We start from the raw sequence: 19,820 nt of genomic DNA, 5'->3' as shown, positions 1-19,820 counted from the left end.
GCCACAACAAGAAATGTTCCGTTTTGTCATAATTTTATTTTTTTTAAACAAATATATTTTTCGCTAAAGTTCTGTGACTAATCAAGAATAAAATTTTAATCAACTTGATCAAGTATTCAATTTTTGATTTAAACAAATACTCACTGTGGCTTTTTTCTCAGTTGAGAAAAACTCAAAGAAGCAAATGAAAATAATTATTAAGGAATTTACAGAACGTGTAAGTGAATTAGAAGATATATTTTTATAGCAGTAAGGATATCGCTCCTTAACAAATAATTCTTATCCATATTTATATACTACTAGCAGCTTTTCCCGGATTTTTTAAGGGAAAAAAAGCACATTATTAATTATATTACCGGTAAAAAAATGTTTGTAATATAAATATTTTAAAATAATTTTTGGCGAATGAAGTAATATACCACTACCTTTTTTCAAATATGTTTTATATTCCTTCACTGAATTAGTACAATTGGAGCATAATAGCTTTATTTTTTATATTTGTTTTACTATATTGCTAGAGTCAAAATTTATTGCGAACATAATTTTAATTTTTAAAAATTATTTACCTGTGGCTTTATTTACTTTTGTGGAATAGTTTTTGGCTAACTAATGTCCCAGTACTACTAATTATGTTTTTAGTCTTGTTACAAATTGCCCTTAGTACATAGCTTGCATTTATTTTGCTTTTTATGTTATACGGTGCGTAAAAAAGTTTGGTAACTATAAAATATATCGAGAAATATATACATTGAATAAAAAGAATAAAAATAGTTACATCCAATGTTTTGTGAAAGATACCCAATAATATCAACTCGATCTTTTACTCCCACCTCCTAGTGTCAGGGTGGAGGGTAATTTTGAAATCTTAAATAGGGACCCCTATTCTTTATTGCAGATTTGGATTCTCCAGGAAAGAGTAATTCTATTTGAGTTGTAAGTTTACGTATTATGTTTAACAGAGGGTGCTGTAATCAAGAGAAATTAAATAGGTTTCAAACAGTTGAAAATGGCGAATCTCGAGACCCATCAGATTAAGATGATAAAAATGGATAATTAGAAAAAAAAAATTATTGATTTTTTTTTATAGTGAACCAAAATTTTGGACCCTTGAAGGTTCACTATCGCGGGGTTTGACTGTATTATCATTTGCGGCGATTTCGCGTCAATTTCGACAAATTTCAAAGACGATTTATCAAAAAACGTCTTAAAAATTCGTCTCACCAAAAGAAACTTTATAACTATTTCACATCAGATTAAGATGATAAAAAATGGATAATTAGAAAAAAAATTATTGATTTTTTTTTATAGTGAACCAAAATTTTGGACCCTTGAAGGTTCACTATCGCGGGGTTTGACTGTATTATCATTTGCGGCGATTTCGCGTCAATTTCGACAAATTTCAAAGACGATTTATCAAAAAACGTCTTAAAAATTCGTCTCACCAAAAGAAACTTTATAACTATTTCACATCAGATTAAGATGATAAAAAATGGATAATTAGAAAAAAAATTATTGATTTTTTTTTATAGTGAACCAAAATTTTGGACCCTTGAAGGTTCACTATCGCGGGGTTTGACTGTATTATCATTTGCGGCGATTTCGCGTCAATTTCGACAAATTTCAAAGACGATTTATCAAAAAACGTCTTAAAAATTCGTCTCACCAAAAGAAACTTTATAACTATTTCACATCAGATTAAGATGATAAAAAATGGATAATTAGAAAAAAAATTATTGATTTTTTTTTATAGTGAACCAAAATTTTGGACCCTTGAAGGTTCACTATTGCGGGGTTTGACTGTATTATCATTTGCGGCGATTTCGTGTCAATTTCGACAAATTTCTTAGACGATTTATCAAAAAACGTGTTAGAAATTCGTCTCATTAAAAGAAACTTTATAAGTATTTATAACTTAAACCGCATTGGCATTAAGTACATGCGTTAACAAATGCATAAGTAGTTCAATTATGATTTCATAATAAGAAATAATATTTTTCCGAATAAAAATATAGTTGACCTTTAAGCAAATTGTGTTCGTTTGTGCTATTTTAAATATCTGCGACGTTCTGGAAGTCTTTGAGTTCACTGCCAATTAAATTAAAACCACAGATACAATAAGAAACTCATACATTTGACTTGCCAATCAGATAGGAGGTTATCCTTTGTCTGATTTTGTTGAAATAACATAAACAAATACTTTGTTTTTAAAATGGTTTGTTTTGAAGGGATCAAGTGAACTAAAACTAACTCAAAAATTGGCTGTTCTCTAAAAGTTAGTCTTAAGTTCAGTTCAATGGGGTGAAAGCCTTTACATAAGTTATTTCCATTTAAAAGATTGATTTTAAAAATATTTGTTTTTAAGTATTATTATGAATGTTTAATGAATTGTCATGCACAAAAAATAGTGTATACATTATATTAATGGAATAACCTTATACATCACAAAAGTAATTACCATTAATTTTTACCATTTTAATTAAACTTAGTACATAAACATTTATGTGTGAGTTATTATAACGGTCGATAAAATAATATATAATCTAATATATATAACTCTCTTACGTGGCTCCCAAATTTGGCCGTATTTCTTTTCCGCTGGTGGCAACAGTTTTCGTTTTTAAAGAAGTACTTTGTACAATTAAATAAGATTCTTTTCACAACACTTAAATATTTACTTTATTTTCTTCATATATACAGAGAACAGTCGGCAATGAATTCTGTTAGGTTAAAAAACATTTCGCTAAAAAAAGAACGAATTCTAAAAGAAATAAAAATAAACAACTTAAAATATATAAATGCTGCTGCCAGCCATAAAATTTTTTGAAAGTTAACTTAGCAACATAAATCAAAATGACATAGAAGCGCAACTAGATCAAAATTATGATACCTGAGCGCTTGACGAAACAAATCCTTCAATTCTATAAGTGTTGTATCGCCAAATGCCCAGATTAACAATTGTGTCTTAAAAGAAATTCTATAAAAAGTTTTAAATAAAAAGAACTTCGATCCAACTACTTCTACAACTGCTTCTTGAAGAACTTGGCTCATTGATTAAAAATATTGTTTTAATTTTACAGTACTAACTTTCTTCAACTTACATTATTGCTATGACCCTCTTTCATTACATTTTACAACTTCATGCTAAATTTGAGGACTTTAAGTTGCTTTGTGGTTGAATACTGAAATTTAGAAATGTGTACATAAAAAAATAATATTTAGAGGTTAAGAGTTGCCTCAGAAGAATTTGAATTGTTGACACTGAATTTAATAATGGAAACAATCGTTTTTGTGAAAAACTGAATTGTATTGCTGACATCAAAACTAAAAATATTGTGTTTCAACTTAACAATACTACCTTAACTTTTACTTATATAACTTATATATTTAGGGTGGCTTCCTTCAGAGAATTAAAAATACAAAAAATTATCTTCATCGAAGCCGATGCTTTACATCCGGCGTTCAGTGGCAGATTACTAGTTCATATTGTTTTATAACACATGGCTTTAGCCCTCTGGTGGGAAAGACTTTAAAACAAGACTTACAACAGTTACTTTTCTCAACAACTGAAATTTAGAATAGTGTGATTGTGATTAAGCAAAATATGTGAACAATTTCAAATTAATATTGAAATGTACAGGTTTAGAATTTTCTACAGTGAAAAGTTTTCGGAACTTCAGTATTCAAAAAAGTATACAGAAGCTAGACGTTAAGAACGTATCCAATGAGCGAGCAAAGCGAGCATTGGATTGCGAAGTAATCCGAAATGAACTGCGAAAGCAGTTTCGGGGGATGGCGAGCGCCAGCAAGCAGGGAGCGAAGCTTCCTAGTTTTATGAAATTTTTGTTGTGGAGAAATTGACTGTTATCATTTTGCATATAATCTTACATTCATATTTTCTGTAAAAAATGTTTTAAAATAACTAATATGAAAATGTGAAGCGACCAAAGCGAAATTGGGTCAAGTCAAAAGCATAAATATTGTTTACCGATTAATGCTTTGTTAACAATGTACCTTTTCAAAGCCATAGAATAAACCAAGGTCTTGAAATCAAGTGAACTATAATAAACACTTTAAGGGTTAACTAGTGTTAATAAGCTTTAACCTTGGCTACTTGAAAAATATAATTTAGGGCTTAGATCCAGTTAAGTTCAGAACATCTCATACATCAATAGAAGTTTTTTGATAATGATCATATAAAATATAATTATCACATTATTAATACTCCACTTTACTTAACATAACATACCCGAAAAATCATATATTTTAAGAGGGCATTCTATCTTCTTTAATTCATTCCTACAGATTTGAATTTGCTTAATAAAAAATAGATGGTTATATATTTAACAGAATTTTTAAAAAAAATCATCAATATGATACGATGAGCTCCCAGAAGGGCAGTCTATTAAAATAATTCCTACGGATTTAAATTTCTATAATAGAAAATAAACCATCCAACAGAATTAAGAAGAAAAAAAAGTCATAAATATGATACGATGAGCATCCTAAGTGACTTCCTGTCTTCTTAAAATCATTCCAATAGATTTGAATTTATTTAATAAAAAATAGTCCGTTATATATTTAACGGAATTAGAAGAAAAATCATCAATATAATACTATGAGCTTCCGAAGTGGCTTCCTATCTTCTTAAAATAATTTCTACAGATTTAAATTCATTTAACAAAAAATAGTCTGTTATATATTCAACAGAAGTCGAAAAAAAAATCTTCAATATGATACAATGAGCTCTCAGAATGGCATTCTATTCGCTTAAAATAATTCCTACGGATTTAAATTCCTATAATAGAAAATAGACCATTCAACAGAATTAAGAAAAAAAATCATAAATATGATACGATGACCATTCTAAGTGGCTTCCTATCTTCTTAAAATCATTCCAATAGATTTGAATTTGTTTAATAAAAAATAGTCCGCTATGCATTTAACATAATTAGAAAGAAAAAAAGCCATAAATATGATATTATGAGCTCACAGAATAAGTAAAGGAAGCCAAGGACTTTGAGCGGGAATCACACTTTAAAAAATGTGAAAAATAGAATAATGTCTTTGACTTCCTAAACCTTCGCTACCATTTGAAAGAAAAGTGTCTGAATGTGGATGAAGGATATTAAAGAAAAAGTGAAATTTAAAACCCGACTGACACTTCCGCGTAACGTATGCTTCTAATTTTATCTCCGTGATCCTCACATTACTCATAAACTCTTTAACACTTGCATGACGTACACCTGAGTTTTCCCTCCACTTCGGTTATTCACTGCTGAAAATGGATTCTTTCCGTGTTATTGCCATGCATAACGGAAATTCGCCTTTTGTAAGAGTTAAATGGGAAGTATATGGATTCTTTCCGTGTTATTGCCATGCATAACGGAAATTCGCCTTTTGTAAGAGTTAAATGGGAGGTATATGGATTCTTTCTGTATTATTGCCATGCATAACGGAAATATGCTTTTGTCTTGTAAGAACTAAATTGGACGAACGTATTCTTTCCGTGTTATAACATGCAAATGCGAAATATGTCCTCGTCGTAAAAGAACTGAATGGGAAGAACATGGATATTTTTTTCCGTGTTATTGCCATGCTTATCGGAAATATATGCTTTTGTCTTGAATGTAGAACAAATGGCAGAACATGAATTCTTTCAGTGTTATTGACGTGCTTATCGAAAATATGTCTTTGTCTTAAAAGAACTAAATGGGAAGAACAATTTTTTTCCCTGTTATTGCCAAGCTTATCAAAAATATACTTTTGTTTTGAATGAATATTGAATAAATGGTAGAACATGAATTCTTTCCGTGTTATTGCGATGCATTTCGAAACATGCCTTTGTCTTGAAAGAATTAAATGGGCAGAACATGCTATCTCTCAGTGCCAATGACACTCATACGAAAATATGCCTTCGTCTTGTATGAATTGAATAGGAAGAACATGAATTATTTCAGTGTTAATCAGCATATCGCATTTTATGAGATATGTATGCATATCGGATATGTGCCTTTATGTACATCCGATATGTGACTTTGTGTAATACGAATTAAATGGGGAAAATACTGTTCGCGTGGTATTCTTTTTTTAAATTGAAGATTTCACTCAGAAAATTAAGCTAAAAAATACTGAGGCCATGCAATGAGGTGTTAGTAAGAATGTTCTGACGAAGTCAACGACAGAGATAACATGGTAGCTCTCTCTGCACTAAAGGTGTACCCATCTATCGTAATAGATTCGTGAATCTGCTTTAGATGCAAGACGAATCTTTGGTGATAGTCACGATTAAGAATGACAGCCCTTTACAAACTTACTGCACCCTGCAGCTCAGCTAAAAAATATCATTTGATATTTTTGTACTAAGCCCTGAATTATTCTGCTACATGAGAAAGCATTTTAAACTCCAACACTAAATTGATAACAAAAATAGCACTTTATCAAAATGCAGACATTTTTAAATGAATATAAAAGTAAGAAAAAGGTCGGAGTCTCCAATCTTATAACCGATGGTAATTTAATGGTCATTGTAACCGATAAGCACCGAAGTTTTAATACATAGATGCTTTGAGAATGAATGTTTGTAATGGAAGTAAAGTATACTTACTGGCAAACGTATTCTCTGACTACTCTATAAAATACACATGTGCCACCATTGAGGCAGAAATCTGAAGTTGGACAGGGCTCTGTCGTCCATGGACTAGATTCTATAATAGTAAATGAACAGTGTTTTAGAATTAAAATGACAAACAATCAAAAGATTTTTCTGAAAAACTTTATGAAGAGATTAATAATTTTACGTAAATTAATTATTAATATTAAATGCAATTAATAATTTTACGTAATTAATACACGCTCAGAACTTAAGTCTAATTTTTATTTCAGAAAAAAACTTCTAATCGCGCCAAAAGATATCATAAATTTGATTTCTTTTAACATTATTTTTATGATGATAATGACTGAAGTACTTAAAAACTTTTTTTAATGCCCACGTGATTGACACTCGGCATTCAGATTATTAGTAGGGCAAATTTGTCGGACACTCTTTCAGTAGCACCATGTTAGGTGGGCCAACATTTTTCCCACAGTAAGAATAGATAGTACTGAGAATAAAAGAACATCCATGCCTTGTCCGAGATTCGAACCCAGGACCTATTTTGATGTAAGATCAGTTTCCTGACAACTACAGAGTCCGGTCGGCGTCTTAAAAACTTTCGTATAAAAAATATTTTCTTTCAAATACATAAATTTCTGTGTAATACTCACGTAATCGGGGGGTTAAAATTAGAAATTTCATTACTGTATTGGATGTATAGTGTAATGCATGGAGTGGCGAGATTGAGAAACCGGTAACCTTGTAAAATATCTATATAATAAATACGTATATAATAAATATCTATACAATAAATATCTATAAAATAAATTTCTTATTGTGTGCTAAGAAATAAATGGGTATAATCAAAGTTATTATCAAAAATTTTTTTACTCAAAATTAATTATATTTTCATTTTTATTAAAGTTTTTCGATAACTCTTTTGTGCAAGTAGTGTATTGATCAAGTCAGCAGCATCAATAAATTAGAATAAAGGATAGAATATCTTGATAACAACACTAAAACTTTTGTTCCTGTTTTGCAAAGACTGAATTCTTTGTTTTTTTTTATTATAATTAATGTTCTGATAAAATAAGTGCCACTAAGCGGTTAGGAAAAAAATAATCTCGCAAAAAGTTTTTTTTTAAATCAATACATAAATTTTAATACCTGAGTCGTAAATAGTGTACTATTTAAATTAGTGTGGCCTTGAAAATGGATCAAAATAGTTAGGCTAAATCTCTTTATAATTAACAGTAAAATTTTCCCAACTGTGTCTCAAGCAATGAACTGGTCATAGCATTTTGGCCAAGCAATTTGCCTAAAATAATCGTGAAAATTAAATGAACTAAATATTTAAGAGTGAAATTTTCGTAACTGCGTGGTATGCATTGCACTGATTTAAATAAAATGACCAAGCATTTAGAACAATACAAACGGTAATTCTTTTTTCACGAATATTTTTCATGAAATCCTAGTTCTAGTATCATTAGCGAAATAAATGTATGTAAAATAAGATTTGTACCATATTATTTTCGTAATCAAATTTTTGTCAATCAGAAAATTACCTTAATTAGTGAAGTTAATTAGGAATTCAAAATATAAAACGATTTTATTAAGTATAGTTATCATTTATAGAAAACTGCCGTTCTTTAAATTCAGATGTAAAAGTCTGTTAAAACAAAGTAGCAGTTCTACACAATGTAAATAAAGTTAGTGTTAAGTGATTTCAACAGCTTACGTGTTGTTGTTGATTGTATGGTGGTTGTTGAGGTGGTGGTTGTGGGCTTTTTGGTGGTTGTTTTAGTTGTTTTCTTTCTTGTTACAACAACCGTGGTTGAGGCAGATATGGAATCATCACTAACTACATTTCCAGCTCTACACTCGTACGTCCCCCTATCGGAAGTACGAGCTTTTCTAATTGTAAGTCTTGAGGTCCTTCTGTAATCAAATAGAAGACAAAAATCAACAAAGTTAGTGTGAGTAAAAGTAATTCAAGAAGTAAATTTGATTTCAATAATCGATATTTAAATACAACTAATTAATTTGATTCTCAAAATATACATTTGAATTAAGACTATTCTGGATGGAGATAAATAATTCTGCAATTTTTCTCTGATGTTGACAAGTTCAAGTAACTTTTAAAAGCAAATTAATTAAACTACCTACACTGATAAAAATATAGTAAAACTACTGTTTTGTATGGTAAAGACATTTCTTTAAAAAAAACTTCTGGTTAAAAAAAGAACGAAATATATCGGTATTCGAAACAATGATAATTTCCGTAAGAGGTGAAAAAGTTAACTAAATGGTAAAGGTGATTAATATTATAAGTAGTACAGACAAAAAATGTTATTATGTAAAAGCAAGTGTCATGTTAATAAAGAATGGATCTATAATAAATAAACTGTTACCCAACTAATTTAGGCCATAATGCTGAAAAGTTTTTATTAAACTTCATTTGAAACAAAAAAATTATTTGGCAGAAAGTCAAATTTACTGAAACTCCTGAATCTTTAAATCCTTTGCTACAATATACTAACTATACGTACCTGAAATTCACATAATCTGTCAATTTTAAAGACAAAAAAGTAAACATGTTTATTTTTCTTCCAAATTTGAATTTATAATTGCAATAAAACTTTATACACCTTTAAATCCACTAAGCGTTTGCCGCAATTTTTTTCTAATTTCATGCCAGCTAATCTTTACTGCATAAAGAGACTAATCTTTATTGTAATAAAATTGAAATTGACGAAAAAAACGACATTTAAAATATCAAATAGCGAAATTTATCAAAAGCCTACACGCGTTTTGATGTCATATTGGTACGTCTTTATGACGTAGATAGAAAAATGGAGATGATATAATTCGACAGACATCACATTACACCAATTGCGATAAATATGATATGAAGTTAAAGAGTAACAATATTAAAATTTTAATATTTTCAAATTGTTATTGTTATTCGTTATGATATCTAAATATTTGAAAAAATTAGTACAACAGTTAGATCATTAAAATAAGAATTTTTGTTTTTGATGGTAAGCAAACTCTCATGGTACGGCCAGTAGTGTTTCGCCAGGAATGAACGAAGTTCTCGGCGTAGTTTTGATGTTTATTGAGACAATAAAATTGAGTGCTCGTTTAGTTTATCCGATGCTTTGTTCGATTTCCAAAAGTAAAATAATTCAAAATCGTGTGTAAAAAGAAAACGGTATTAGATATTAGTCATTATATAAAATGTATATTTAAAAAAGTAAATACGCAAACAAACGTTGAAACAAAAGCAGAATTTTGCTTGTGCCAAGGATTAGTGAAAATTTAACATCGTATACAAATAAATATTTCCAGTTTCAAATTCTGACAAGAAAAATAAACATTTCCGTGAAAACCAAGGAAAAAATTTTTTTTCATTCATTTATTTTTTCCGATGTGACATATATTTATTTTCATAGTAAGAAGTAGAGCGTATCTCATTTAGCAAAAATATGAAAATACAAAATTTTTTTTTTTTCATTGACAGCAATTTATTGCTAGGCACAAATCCAAGTAGTCGCTCCGGTGACGTTTAATTTAATCTTGTTATTTAATCTGGAATGCTTCAATAATAAACACTCTTGTTAGTTTTTTTCGGAAAACATTTTGAATTTAGAATCAAGTTAAAAAAAAATGATTTTGGAAATACTTTCGGATTCTATTAATATTTAAAGTAATAGTAGATAGAATAAATATTTTTTTTCTGTGAGAGTTTTGTGGATTTCTAGGCAATTAAAGAGAAGATAAATTTGTGTAAATTGCAGGATTGCTTTGAAGGATGTAAAGTTCACTATTTTTGTTCAATGTTTCAAGAGTTATAAACGTTTATTTTCAAATACGTAATTACAGTTTTTTTTTTTTTTTTTTTTTTTTTTTTTTTTTTTTTTTTACGAAATACAAATCTTTTCTCCCATTTAAAGATCTACATATCTTAGCGCTGAAATGAAATATCTACAAAGATTATTATCGCAAGCTGAATTGCTCAAAACCAATAATAAAAATCATTTGATTTTGCATACATTGAATCGTGAGTCAGGTGATTAGAAAAAGCATTGCTTCAGATGACGATAGAGCCTTCGAAAAAAGCCTTAAGCCTTTCAAATATATTATTTGCTGCTTCCTAAGAAGAACAACTTTAATGGACTCTCAAAGACAGCGGTTCCCAAAAGACGCTCCACGGAACCCTAGAGTTCCATAGAAGGATCACAAGGGTTCCAAGAGTTAGGAAATCAGTAATAATTATACCTATATATTTAAGACTTCGGTTGTTTGTAAGAAATAATTAGTTTCTGCCAACAAAAATGGAAGTAGCAAAATTTTAAAAATTATTTTTCCATAAATATAAATTATTAAAAGAATATGCATATAAAAAAATTCCATAAATATTTCCCATCCTACTTTTCAATTCAAAATAAAATTACCAAAATCACTAATAAAGAATTACGTTTCTCTGATTCTCAACGTTTATAACAGTTCTCTTTTGAAAATTATAATTCAATTTATTTTATTTATTTTCAGCATCGTCAAGAGCAAAGACATAATTTAAAATATTTAATTTTTTACATAAAATATTCACGAAATAACTCGCAGTCTCTTTTTTTTATCCATTTTTGTTAGCATATTTGCAGCTGCTAATAAATACTTTTTTGTAATCGCCAAAAGAAGTTCGATCATTTAGAGTTCCATGCCCGAAAAAAAGGGGAACCATCGTTCTAAAATACGTTTTTTTCTGTAAAAGGTTATTTCCTTTTCTAACCTAACAACGGTGCTAGGTTAGAAAATATATAACTATAGTTAACTAGATTTTTCAAAATTAGTTTTTTTTGTTTACTTGTAAACACGCTTTTTTCTTTTTAAGAAATTTCCATTTGGAGGATTTTTTTAAATTTATTATTTAAAATTTTCAACTTCGCTTTTTTTCGAATTATTTAAGAAAAAAAATGAAAAATCGTTCTAGATGAAAATTTTCGTTTTAATCTAATGTGAGGGAAATAAAAAAAATTTATATGTATTTTTATACAGTATTGATGAACAGTAAAACATTTGTTTCAAAATAATGAAGATGTTGTTTACATACTTTTTATTTTTAACAGCCACTAAGTATTTTACTAAAATAAGCCACTCACCTTTTTGTTTTGACCCGTATTCGACCTCTTCTTTCAATTTTGACTCCATTCTTATACCATTCAACCCACGGTATAGGATTGCCTTCGAGATGACAATGCAATTGGATTTTAGTCCCTTCTTGTTCTCGTACATTTTGGAGACCAGATATACTGGGAGCTTTAGCTAGAATAAGAAGAATAACAATCAAAGAAACATCAATACATCTTCCCAATTTTAAATTTATGTTTATTTAAAACTGTATAAGAAAATTTTTTCCGTCTTTAATGCCAAAAATAAATGAACTTTTCAATATTTTTATAGTGGCTTAATCTTTTTTCAGATTATATACATTGCCGGTAAGGTATGTGAAACACTTAAAATAACCAGCAGCAAATTCAGTTGGCTTACGTATTTCGCCACTTATGTAATTCACACTCTTGAGACTTCCAGAATTACATTCTTCCTCGTGACTAATAAAAGCCAGAGTTAAATGACACTATTTTTTTCCCCAAACATTTTTGGTAGTCATATGATAGATGAGGCGAAGGAGAGAGAAACAAAAAGTTGCGCAATATTGGAGCTGATGCACCAGTTTTACAGCCAAAAAGAATCCCCAGACTAAAATGCAGACTTTGGCCATGGTCCATAGCAATTCCATAACTGATTCCCCCCCCCCCATAACCTGCAGCGATTCCAAAAGTTTTTAAGCATGAGGCATTACAACAAATGAAAAAAAAATTTAAACTCATAAGTAAGCTAACGCATTTCTTTAAAAGAAAAATTTTCTTCCGACAAACCCTTTCAATTTTTGGAAGTCTGAATCGTAAGTTACACCAGGTATGGATGGCAGATACATTTATGGGAATTATGTCCTCTTTGAGGTTGTATGAAGTTCATATATAGTTGTATTAATTTTTATTGAATGAGCATAGTATGTTATAAGGTAATGCTGTAAAGATGGAGAAAAAAAAAAACTATTACAATTAACACGACTTGAAAAATATTAATTTGAATTTGACGTAAATTCAAAGCCAATCAACTGAAGTCAAGTCAACAGTGATACACCAGTTACCATAAGCTAAATATGATTCTTTGTTGTGGTAGCTTTGAGCAGACGACTAAGACGATCAAAAAAAGTAGAATGTTAAAAGTATATAAACATACGATCATAAAGAATCTTAAACTACGGTGCTCCAGTACCATGAAAAGACGTATTTCAATAAAATGTTTGAAAAAAGAAGATTATATGATTGCATAAAACTTTTAAATCTTATCTTACGATTGGTTGCGAAATTTTGTAGCTGCAATAATTATATCCCGAGTTGTAGTAAAATAGAACATTACTTATGTGAGACGTGTATAAGTCTTTACTTAAACGTATTTTTGACGTTTTGATTTTTTGTACTTTTTAGGTTGCGACTTAGATCATAAACTCGTAATTTAAAAAATTTTCATCGCTAAACCTCGAATTTTTTATGCTCCTTTCTTATGATAGTCTTTTAAAGATACAGTAAATTCTTTTTCATATGTATGTAACTTTTTCGTTTAAGCAATTTTTGTTTAATTGATTGATTTAATGCTAATGAAGCAGCTAAAATTAGTTGTTATATTACTTAAAAATTTTTATTTCATTTTTAAACACAATAATTACTAGTATAATAGTTATTTTTTTATACATAGTGTAATAGTTTTTTTTAATTTAAAAAAATTTTCGCGCACATTGTGATGATATGAAAAAGACATTTTTTGCCGAATATTCCCCGAAATTTAAAAAAAAAGGAAGGAAAAAAAATCAAATAGCTGCGAAATTGACCTTTATATGGTAAAACACACCAAAGATAAATAAAATAAAGTTTCAATTATTAGATTTTTTTAAGGTGTTAATGGTAGGATACACTTTAAATTTAAAAAAGAAGAAAAACAAAACTATGTAGTAACCGAAACATTTATGCCACTGGGTGTTTTATGGGTTGCTGTTGTTTAATTTGATTTTCTAGAAAAGAGCAAAACCGTCATAGTAGAAGTGTATTCTCCCCAGTTAAAAATTTTTGCAGCTGAGCAACCTCAGAATAAGAAATAAAAAAAGAAAAAAAGGAAAACACCTCATACTACGTAAGTGGTAAACGAGAGGATTAACGCACTTGGTCAGAAATTTCAACCTGTCCGGTGATTTCCCACAGGACATAGGGAAAGCTTTTGTTCAGTACAAGAATCTTTACATGGGCGGTATTTATCAGCGCATATCTCGTTTAGAATAATAAAGACAAAACGAAAGTGTCTCGCTGGATAATATAGATTTACAGGACTATTATTACATGAAATTACAGGAGCTGGTCACTGAAAACAATACTGATTGATATGAAGAAAGTTTAAGTAGGCTTGAATTCGAACCCGGTTCACCTCATTGGAATAAGGCGAGCGCTCTATCCCCTGAGTCATCACGGCTCTTGCATATCAAATATGCATATTATAACCCGTGTGTTGCGAAGTCGAACTTTGAATTTTATACTAATATTGAACTACGACTCACAAGAAGAAGATACAGGTTGTTTTAGACAAGAGCACATTTATTTACATGACGAGGACATTTTACATAGGAAGAAACACAGAAAGAATAACTATTTTAGACATCGTTTTTGTTGTTAACTTATCGATTGTTTGTTCTATAATATTTTATATTTTGTTGCCATTCCATTACAACTAAACTATTTCCCGCTTTCCAATATTACCTATGCGAACCCGCAACATCCTCCCCACCAACAAATAAATTTTAAACTTTTAATTAATTTTTGTTTGTTTGTTTTGTTTTAAGACAAAAATTTCTGATTATAAAAATATTTTTAACTCTTAATGTCCTAATGTAAAAATTTTTTATAGTTCACAAGTCCAGTTTATTTGGTATTTTTATCTTTCTTCCATAACGAGTAATATTCTCCCGTATTCCTTCGGAAATAGGGACTGCTGATTTCGGTTTGTAAAAATCTGTTTCTTCAGGCGAAATTTCCAAGGGAAACAGCTTTGGTAAGGGTCTTATTTTCTCTCCATGGATTGTTTTCAATTTCGCAGCTCTTGATATGCCATCTTTGCCGGGATATAACTCTAAGACAACTGCTAAAGGCCAATTTATTCTTTTGACATTATCATCGCCAATAAGCACCACGTCTCCTTCTTTTAAATTGTTATTTGATTCTTTACCACGCTGTTCAAGTTGAGCCTTCTTTCTCTTCTTCTTCACCTTCATTTTTGTTGCTTTAGCTTCGGCTGGATCTCGTATTCCAATAGTTTCCAAGCTCCAAAGGTCTTCAATGCTGGGTTGGCAGAATAAGCTCAAAGTAGTGTTTGTTTTTTCTTCTCTATTTTGTTGACCCATTATTGTCCACCCAAGCCGAGTTTCAATAGCCATAATATTTTCATCCAATTTTTCAATTTTACCCGTGAGAATTTGAGGCAACACATCCGCACCTAATAACACTTTAACTTCTAAAGGATCGTCCCCAACGTCTGATAAGTTAATTGATTTTTGCTGTAGAATGGGATAAATGTTTTGATTCCTTAATCTCGGTACGAAATTGCATATCTTTGTCTGGGCTAACATTGGACATGTAATTTTGTATTGACCATCTAGGGATTTTATATTGACATCATAGACACTGTGTTTTTCCTGACCAGTTTCTATTCCGCCAAACAATGCATGGTTTAAAATTTCTTCTCCAATTATTGGCAAATTTAGCTTTTTTACCCCCTCTGTTTTTATATAGGACCTTTGGGAACCGGAATCAATCAAAACTCTTGCGAGTCTATCTGTTTTATCTATGCCCTCAACTTTTACTATCAGTGTTTGCATCAACGTTTCACCCTTTTGTTGATTAACAAGAGTTTTAGAACTACTGCTATTTTCATCATTTTTTCCTTTAGTACTTGACTTTGTTTGACCTTGGTTTTCACCATTTTTTATGTTCCAACACATTACTGTCAAATGTCTTCTATTACAAATTAAACATTTAACAGAACTTTTGCATTGTTGTGCTGGATGGCCGATTTTCAAACAACGAAAACATGCTCTTTTTTCTTTTAAAACTGTCTTTTTATCGTTATAATTTAAATTGTGTAACTTGAAACATTCCACTGAGCTATGTGAATCCTTGTCACACCATATACATTTAAACTTTTTGAAATCACTTGTGTTATTCCTTGAATCACCTGAATATATACAAGCGGCAGTTGGTGGAACTACATCAAAACTTCCTTGGCTACCGAATCCACTACGAGCTATTTGCAGGCGTTCCTCACTTTCAACTTCAATTCTGAGAAATTTCGACCATCAGATCATCTCTTGCAAATCTCGATTTTAGTTGAGTAATTGCTTTTTGATAATTTTGGCCTGACGATGGAAAACTATCTACCAGTTCTTTTGCTGGTGACCCGGGAACCATTGCTTGAACCAAATATTGAAATTTATCATCATCATCGATGGTGTTGTCCTCATGTATTTTACGGAACTGTCCCCAAAATCCGAGCCAATTTTTTATTTCTCCATTAAATTTCTGTAGTTCTAACATTGGAAGCTTGTATTTTCTCTTCATTTCCGCACTATTTTGTGAACTTGGTTCATTGTTCGCCAAACGAAGATTAACAGTTTCTTTTAAGTACACATATCTGTCAATATATTCTTCATTGGCTTCAAAATCTTTTTCATAATCATCATTATTTTCTAGTTTTAATAAATTTTCAGAAATCTGATTTTGCACATCGTTTAATCTTTCGAATTTATTCGTCAATTGTGATAATAAAATCTTTACGCTATCCACTTTAACCTCCGTATTCGATAACTCTGCTTCTAAATTATTGGCAGTTAAAGTAAATCCTTGGCGCAATGGCTTTCTTTTATTTTTTAATTCTTCCATTTATTAAGTGAAATATTAATTAAATTCTGATAGTTTCACTTACTTTTGTTTCTTTTGTCCTTTCTTTTTTATGCTTGGCTCTTGAATATCACACGGACGCCACTTAATGTTGCGAAGTCGAACTTTGAATTTTATACTAATATTGAACTACGACTCACAAGAAGAAGATACAGGTTGTTTTAGACAAGAGCACATTTATTTACATGACGAGGACATTTTACATAGGAAGAAACACAGAAAGAATAACTATTTTAGACATCGTTTTTGTTGTTAACTTATCGATTGTTTGTTCTATAATATTTTATATTTTGTTGCCATTCCATTACAACTAAACTATTTCCCGCTTTCCAATATTACCTATGCGAACCCGCAACACCGTGTTTACATCCCATATGCGTACATGTCGTCATGTCGTAGTCTAATTGGAAAACATATTAGATTTAACAGCCGACATCAGTTTGCAATGCGCCAGTCGAATTGGAACAATTTCCAGTGTTTTCTGACGAAATTTATATTACAAAGTTTTTTTTGTGAGATTTTTAGGCTCATTAAAAATGCCTTTAGGATAATTCGAGAATATATTATCTGTTTATTAATTACGCCTGATTTATTTTAAGTCATTTGCAATAAGCCAGCAAGGTTAATTGTTATGTATGCCTAAGGAAAATCAGGTTGATAGCATAATTTTTCGCACTTTTTGTAATTAACCGGAATACATATGGGCTGAGTGCGATGAATTTAAAAAAAACCCTCGATTAGAAAATATTAGAAATTTTTCTTCCTGGAGTTTTTGGACCTGATGGCGTTATCTGTAAAAATTGATCCCACTGGTTCAAGATATAAAGTTCTCGTCAGCCAATGAGGTGACCCAGATTCGAATCCACCCACTACAGTGCTGACGTAAAATATCGTCAGTGCTCGATGGATTATGGGTTAGAATCTCCTCGATATCGGGCTGATTGTGTGAGTTATCGTGGTTTTCCAGTTCGTGCAACGCAAAGGCAGGTTAGCTCTATCAAAAGTCCTATGCAAAAGCTGGTTTGATTTAATACTTGATCCAGAAGTTCCCTTGTCCTCTAGGTTGAGTTTAAAACTACATTGCTACGGACTTCATCAATGATAGTCGTAAATTTTAAATAAATTTTAAGCTGGGTTTTCCAAAGGTCAACCGGGTGCTCACAGCTCATGCCTCTATAATAATTGATATCCGAAACAGTCTGCTTTGAAAAAAAGAAATCAGAATAAACTAAATTTTGGCTTAAAAGCAGGTATTATTATTAAATAGTTGAAACTAGCTATTTTTTTAAAAATTTAATGTTTAAAGTAACGCCTCATAAAATAATTTCTACTCTAATGTTTTCCGAATAGAACTAGATACACATTTTAATAAAAAGCTTCGAAGCGTTGACACCGTTTGGCATATTAACAAGCCACTTAATTTTCAGAATCTTGGCACCCTTTTTTGATAAGTAACAGAATTTTATCTTTTTAAACATTCATCGTTATTCGTTACGGTTTACATTTACTGCACGTCTAAAGGTTGAATTTTGTTTTTAGCTGTACTGAGTCATAATTTATTTTACTACTCATTCTTTTTGACTCAGCGAACGTTGATGAACTTCCATCTCAAAAAAATGCCAAATTACTGCCAAATACTTTTAAGTAATTACATTAAATGATGTTATTTTTCTTTATCAATCAAAATTAAAATAAAACTTTAACAAATGTATCAACTGCTCTCATTTGGCACGGTTTGAAAGTTTTAAATATGTTTTTGGCTAAAGTTTCTTTTGGTACATTGTATTAAAAGAATTAAAAGGATTCGTATGTTTCGGTTGTGTGTTGGGTTTAGTGGTACGAAAGCATGAACCTGCAATATTGTACCAAACTTAAACCTTATTATTTACTGAAATTAATTAAATAAAACAGAATTATATACAAAGCAAGGAACCTATGCAGGAAATTAAACAAAATATTATTAGGATATACAGGGAACGCAAAACTCATATTTACTTACAGAAGAATCAGTATTTACTAGAAAACTTCTTTTCGAGGAAAAGAATAACCCACGTTACCAACATTTATATTGCTCACCGATCATTTCACTGACATGATAAGTTTACTGACAGCTCATTTCGTCAACACAATTAGTTAAACCAATAATTTTTTTTGTTGATTCCATAGAACTATTTTATTTTCACTATCAGGTTAAAACCTCATTCAGGTATTGTGAAGTTTCACATAAATGTAAATCAAGAATATCCTGCAAAAGTTAATAAGTCCATAATTAACAAAAGGGGGATAATGTACCTAAGTTGCTTAATTAACGGTTACCTTCGTCAAATTAATGTTTACCTCGTCAATATACATAATAACATGGGAGTAATGTCAAAATATATGCATGTTGACTTAATTTTTTTCCCCCAAAAGAAACAAGCAATTAAATGACTTACGAACATTAACTCTCATTTATTACATCGATTTTGCAATTAAATGACTTAAGTACATTAACTCACATTTAAATGACTTAAGTACATTATCACACTATCACCACCCTTGCAGCAAAATAGCTTGGGCCCTCATTGGGCTAATATTCATGAATCTTGGCTCAATAATTGTTCAAAGGGCCGTTATTTTTCCGATATTGGCTCTATATAGAATTTCCAATTCACCCGATATTTAACAGCCACTTTGCAACCAAGATCGATTCAATATAGAATCGTCGGATTCACCCTATATTTTATATCCCTTATTTGGCCAATGTAGGCCCTATATAGGCCATTCTAAGACCAATATTAGAAAATCTAGACATCCCAATATCGGTCCCTCTGTGCACGTTCTTATAAGACCCATATTGAGCCACGGTGAAATTGTTTCTAGGGCAATTATTGACTTTTTCACCTTTGCTAGTATACTCTTGATATATTCTCAATAAATCCACAACTAACAGTTAGTGAAAATACCAGTTTTTCTTGTGACGAATTTCATTGATTACAAAAGTTATAACAAGTTATCTGCTAAATTTTTTTGCAGATATATGAACCTCAATAAGCATTCTTTTAATCTTAATTATTTTTTTAACGATTCTAGATTGCAGCACCTTAAGCACTGTAAGAGACTTATCATTTAAAAAGAGTTACAATTTTATAATTTCCGGTGTATATAATAAACAAACACGCTTT

At 30.3% G+C, this 19,820-nt stretch overlaps 1 protein-coding gene across 2 annotated transcripts in view; it reads right to left on the bottom strand.

The window, feature by feature from the left end:
* LOC107444360 (pro-neuregulin-2, membrane-bound isoform) overlaps nt 1-19,820 on the bottom strand; it is an 87,661-nt gene that overhangs the window by 8,611 nt on the left and 59,230 nt on the right. For both annotated transcript variants that reach the window (XR_011636202.2, XM_043047982.3), the window contains exons 2-4: nt 11,755-11,917; nt 8,331-8,530; nt 6,605-6,704 (exon numbers count right to left, since the gene is read on the bottom strand). Coding sequence is in view for 1 of the 2 variants with exons in the window: in XM_043047982.3 (XP_042903916.2) it covers nt 6,605-6,704; nt 8,331-8,530; nt 11,755-11,917 (463 nt within the window). In the remaining variant the exon portion in view is untranslated. The remainder of the gene's footprint in view (nt 1-6,604; nt 6,705-8,330; nt 8,531-11,754; nt 11,918-19,820) is intronic.

This window comes from Parasteatoda tepidariorum, chromosome 2 (assembly GCF_982258835.1).
Source record: "Parasteatoda tepidariorum strain Cologne lab strain chromosome 2, Ptep-v5.0, whole genome shotgun sequence".
NCBI classification, from domain to species: domain Eukaryota; kingdom Metazoa; phylum Arthropoda; class Arachnida; order Araneae; family Theridiidae; genus Parasteatoda; species Parasteatoda tepidariorum.
The sequence above is the reverse complement of the archived record's forward strand: the minus strand, read 5'-3'. Positions and strand labels throughout refer to the sequence as shown.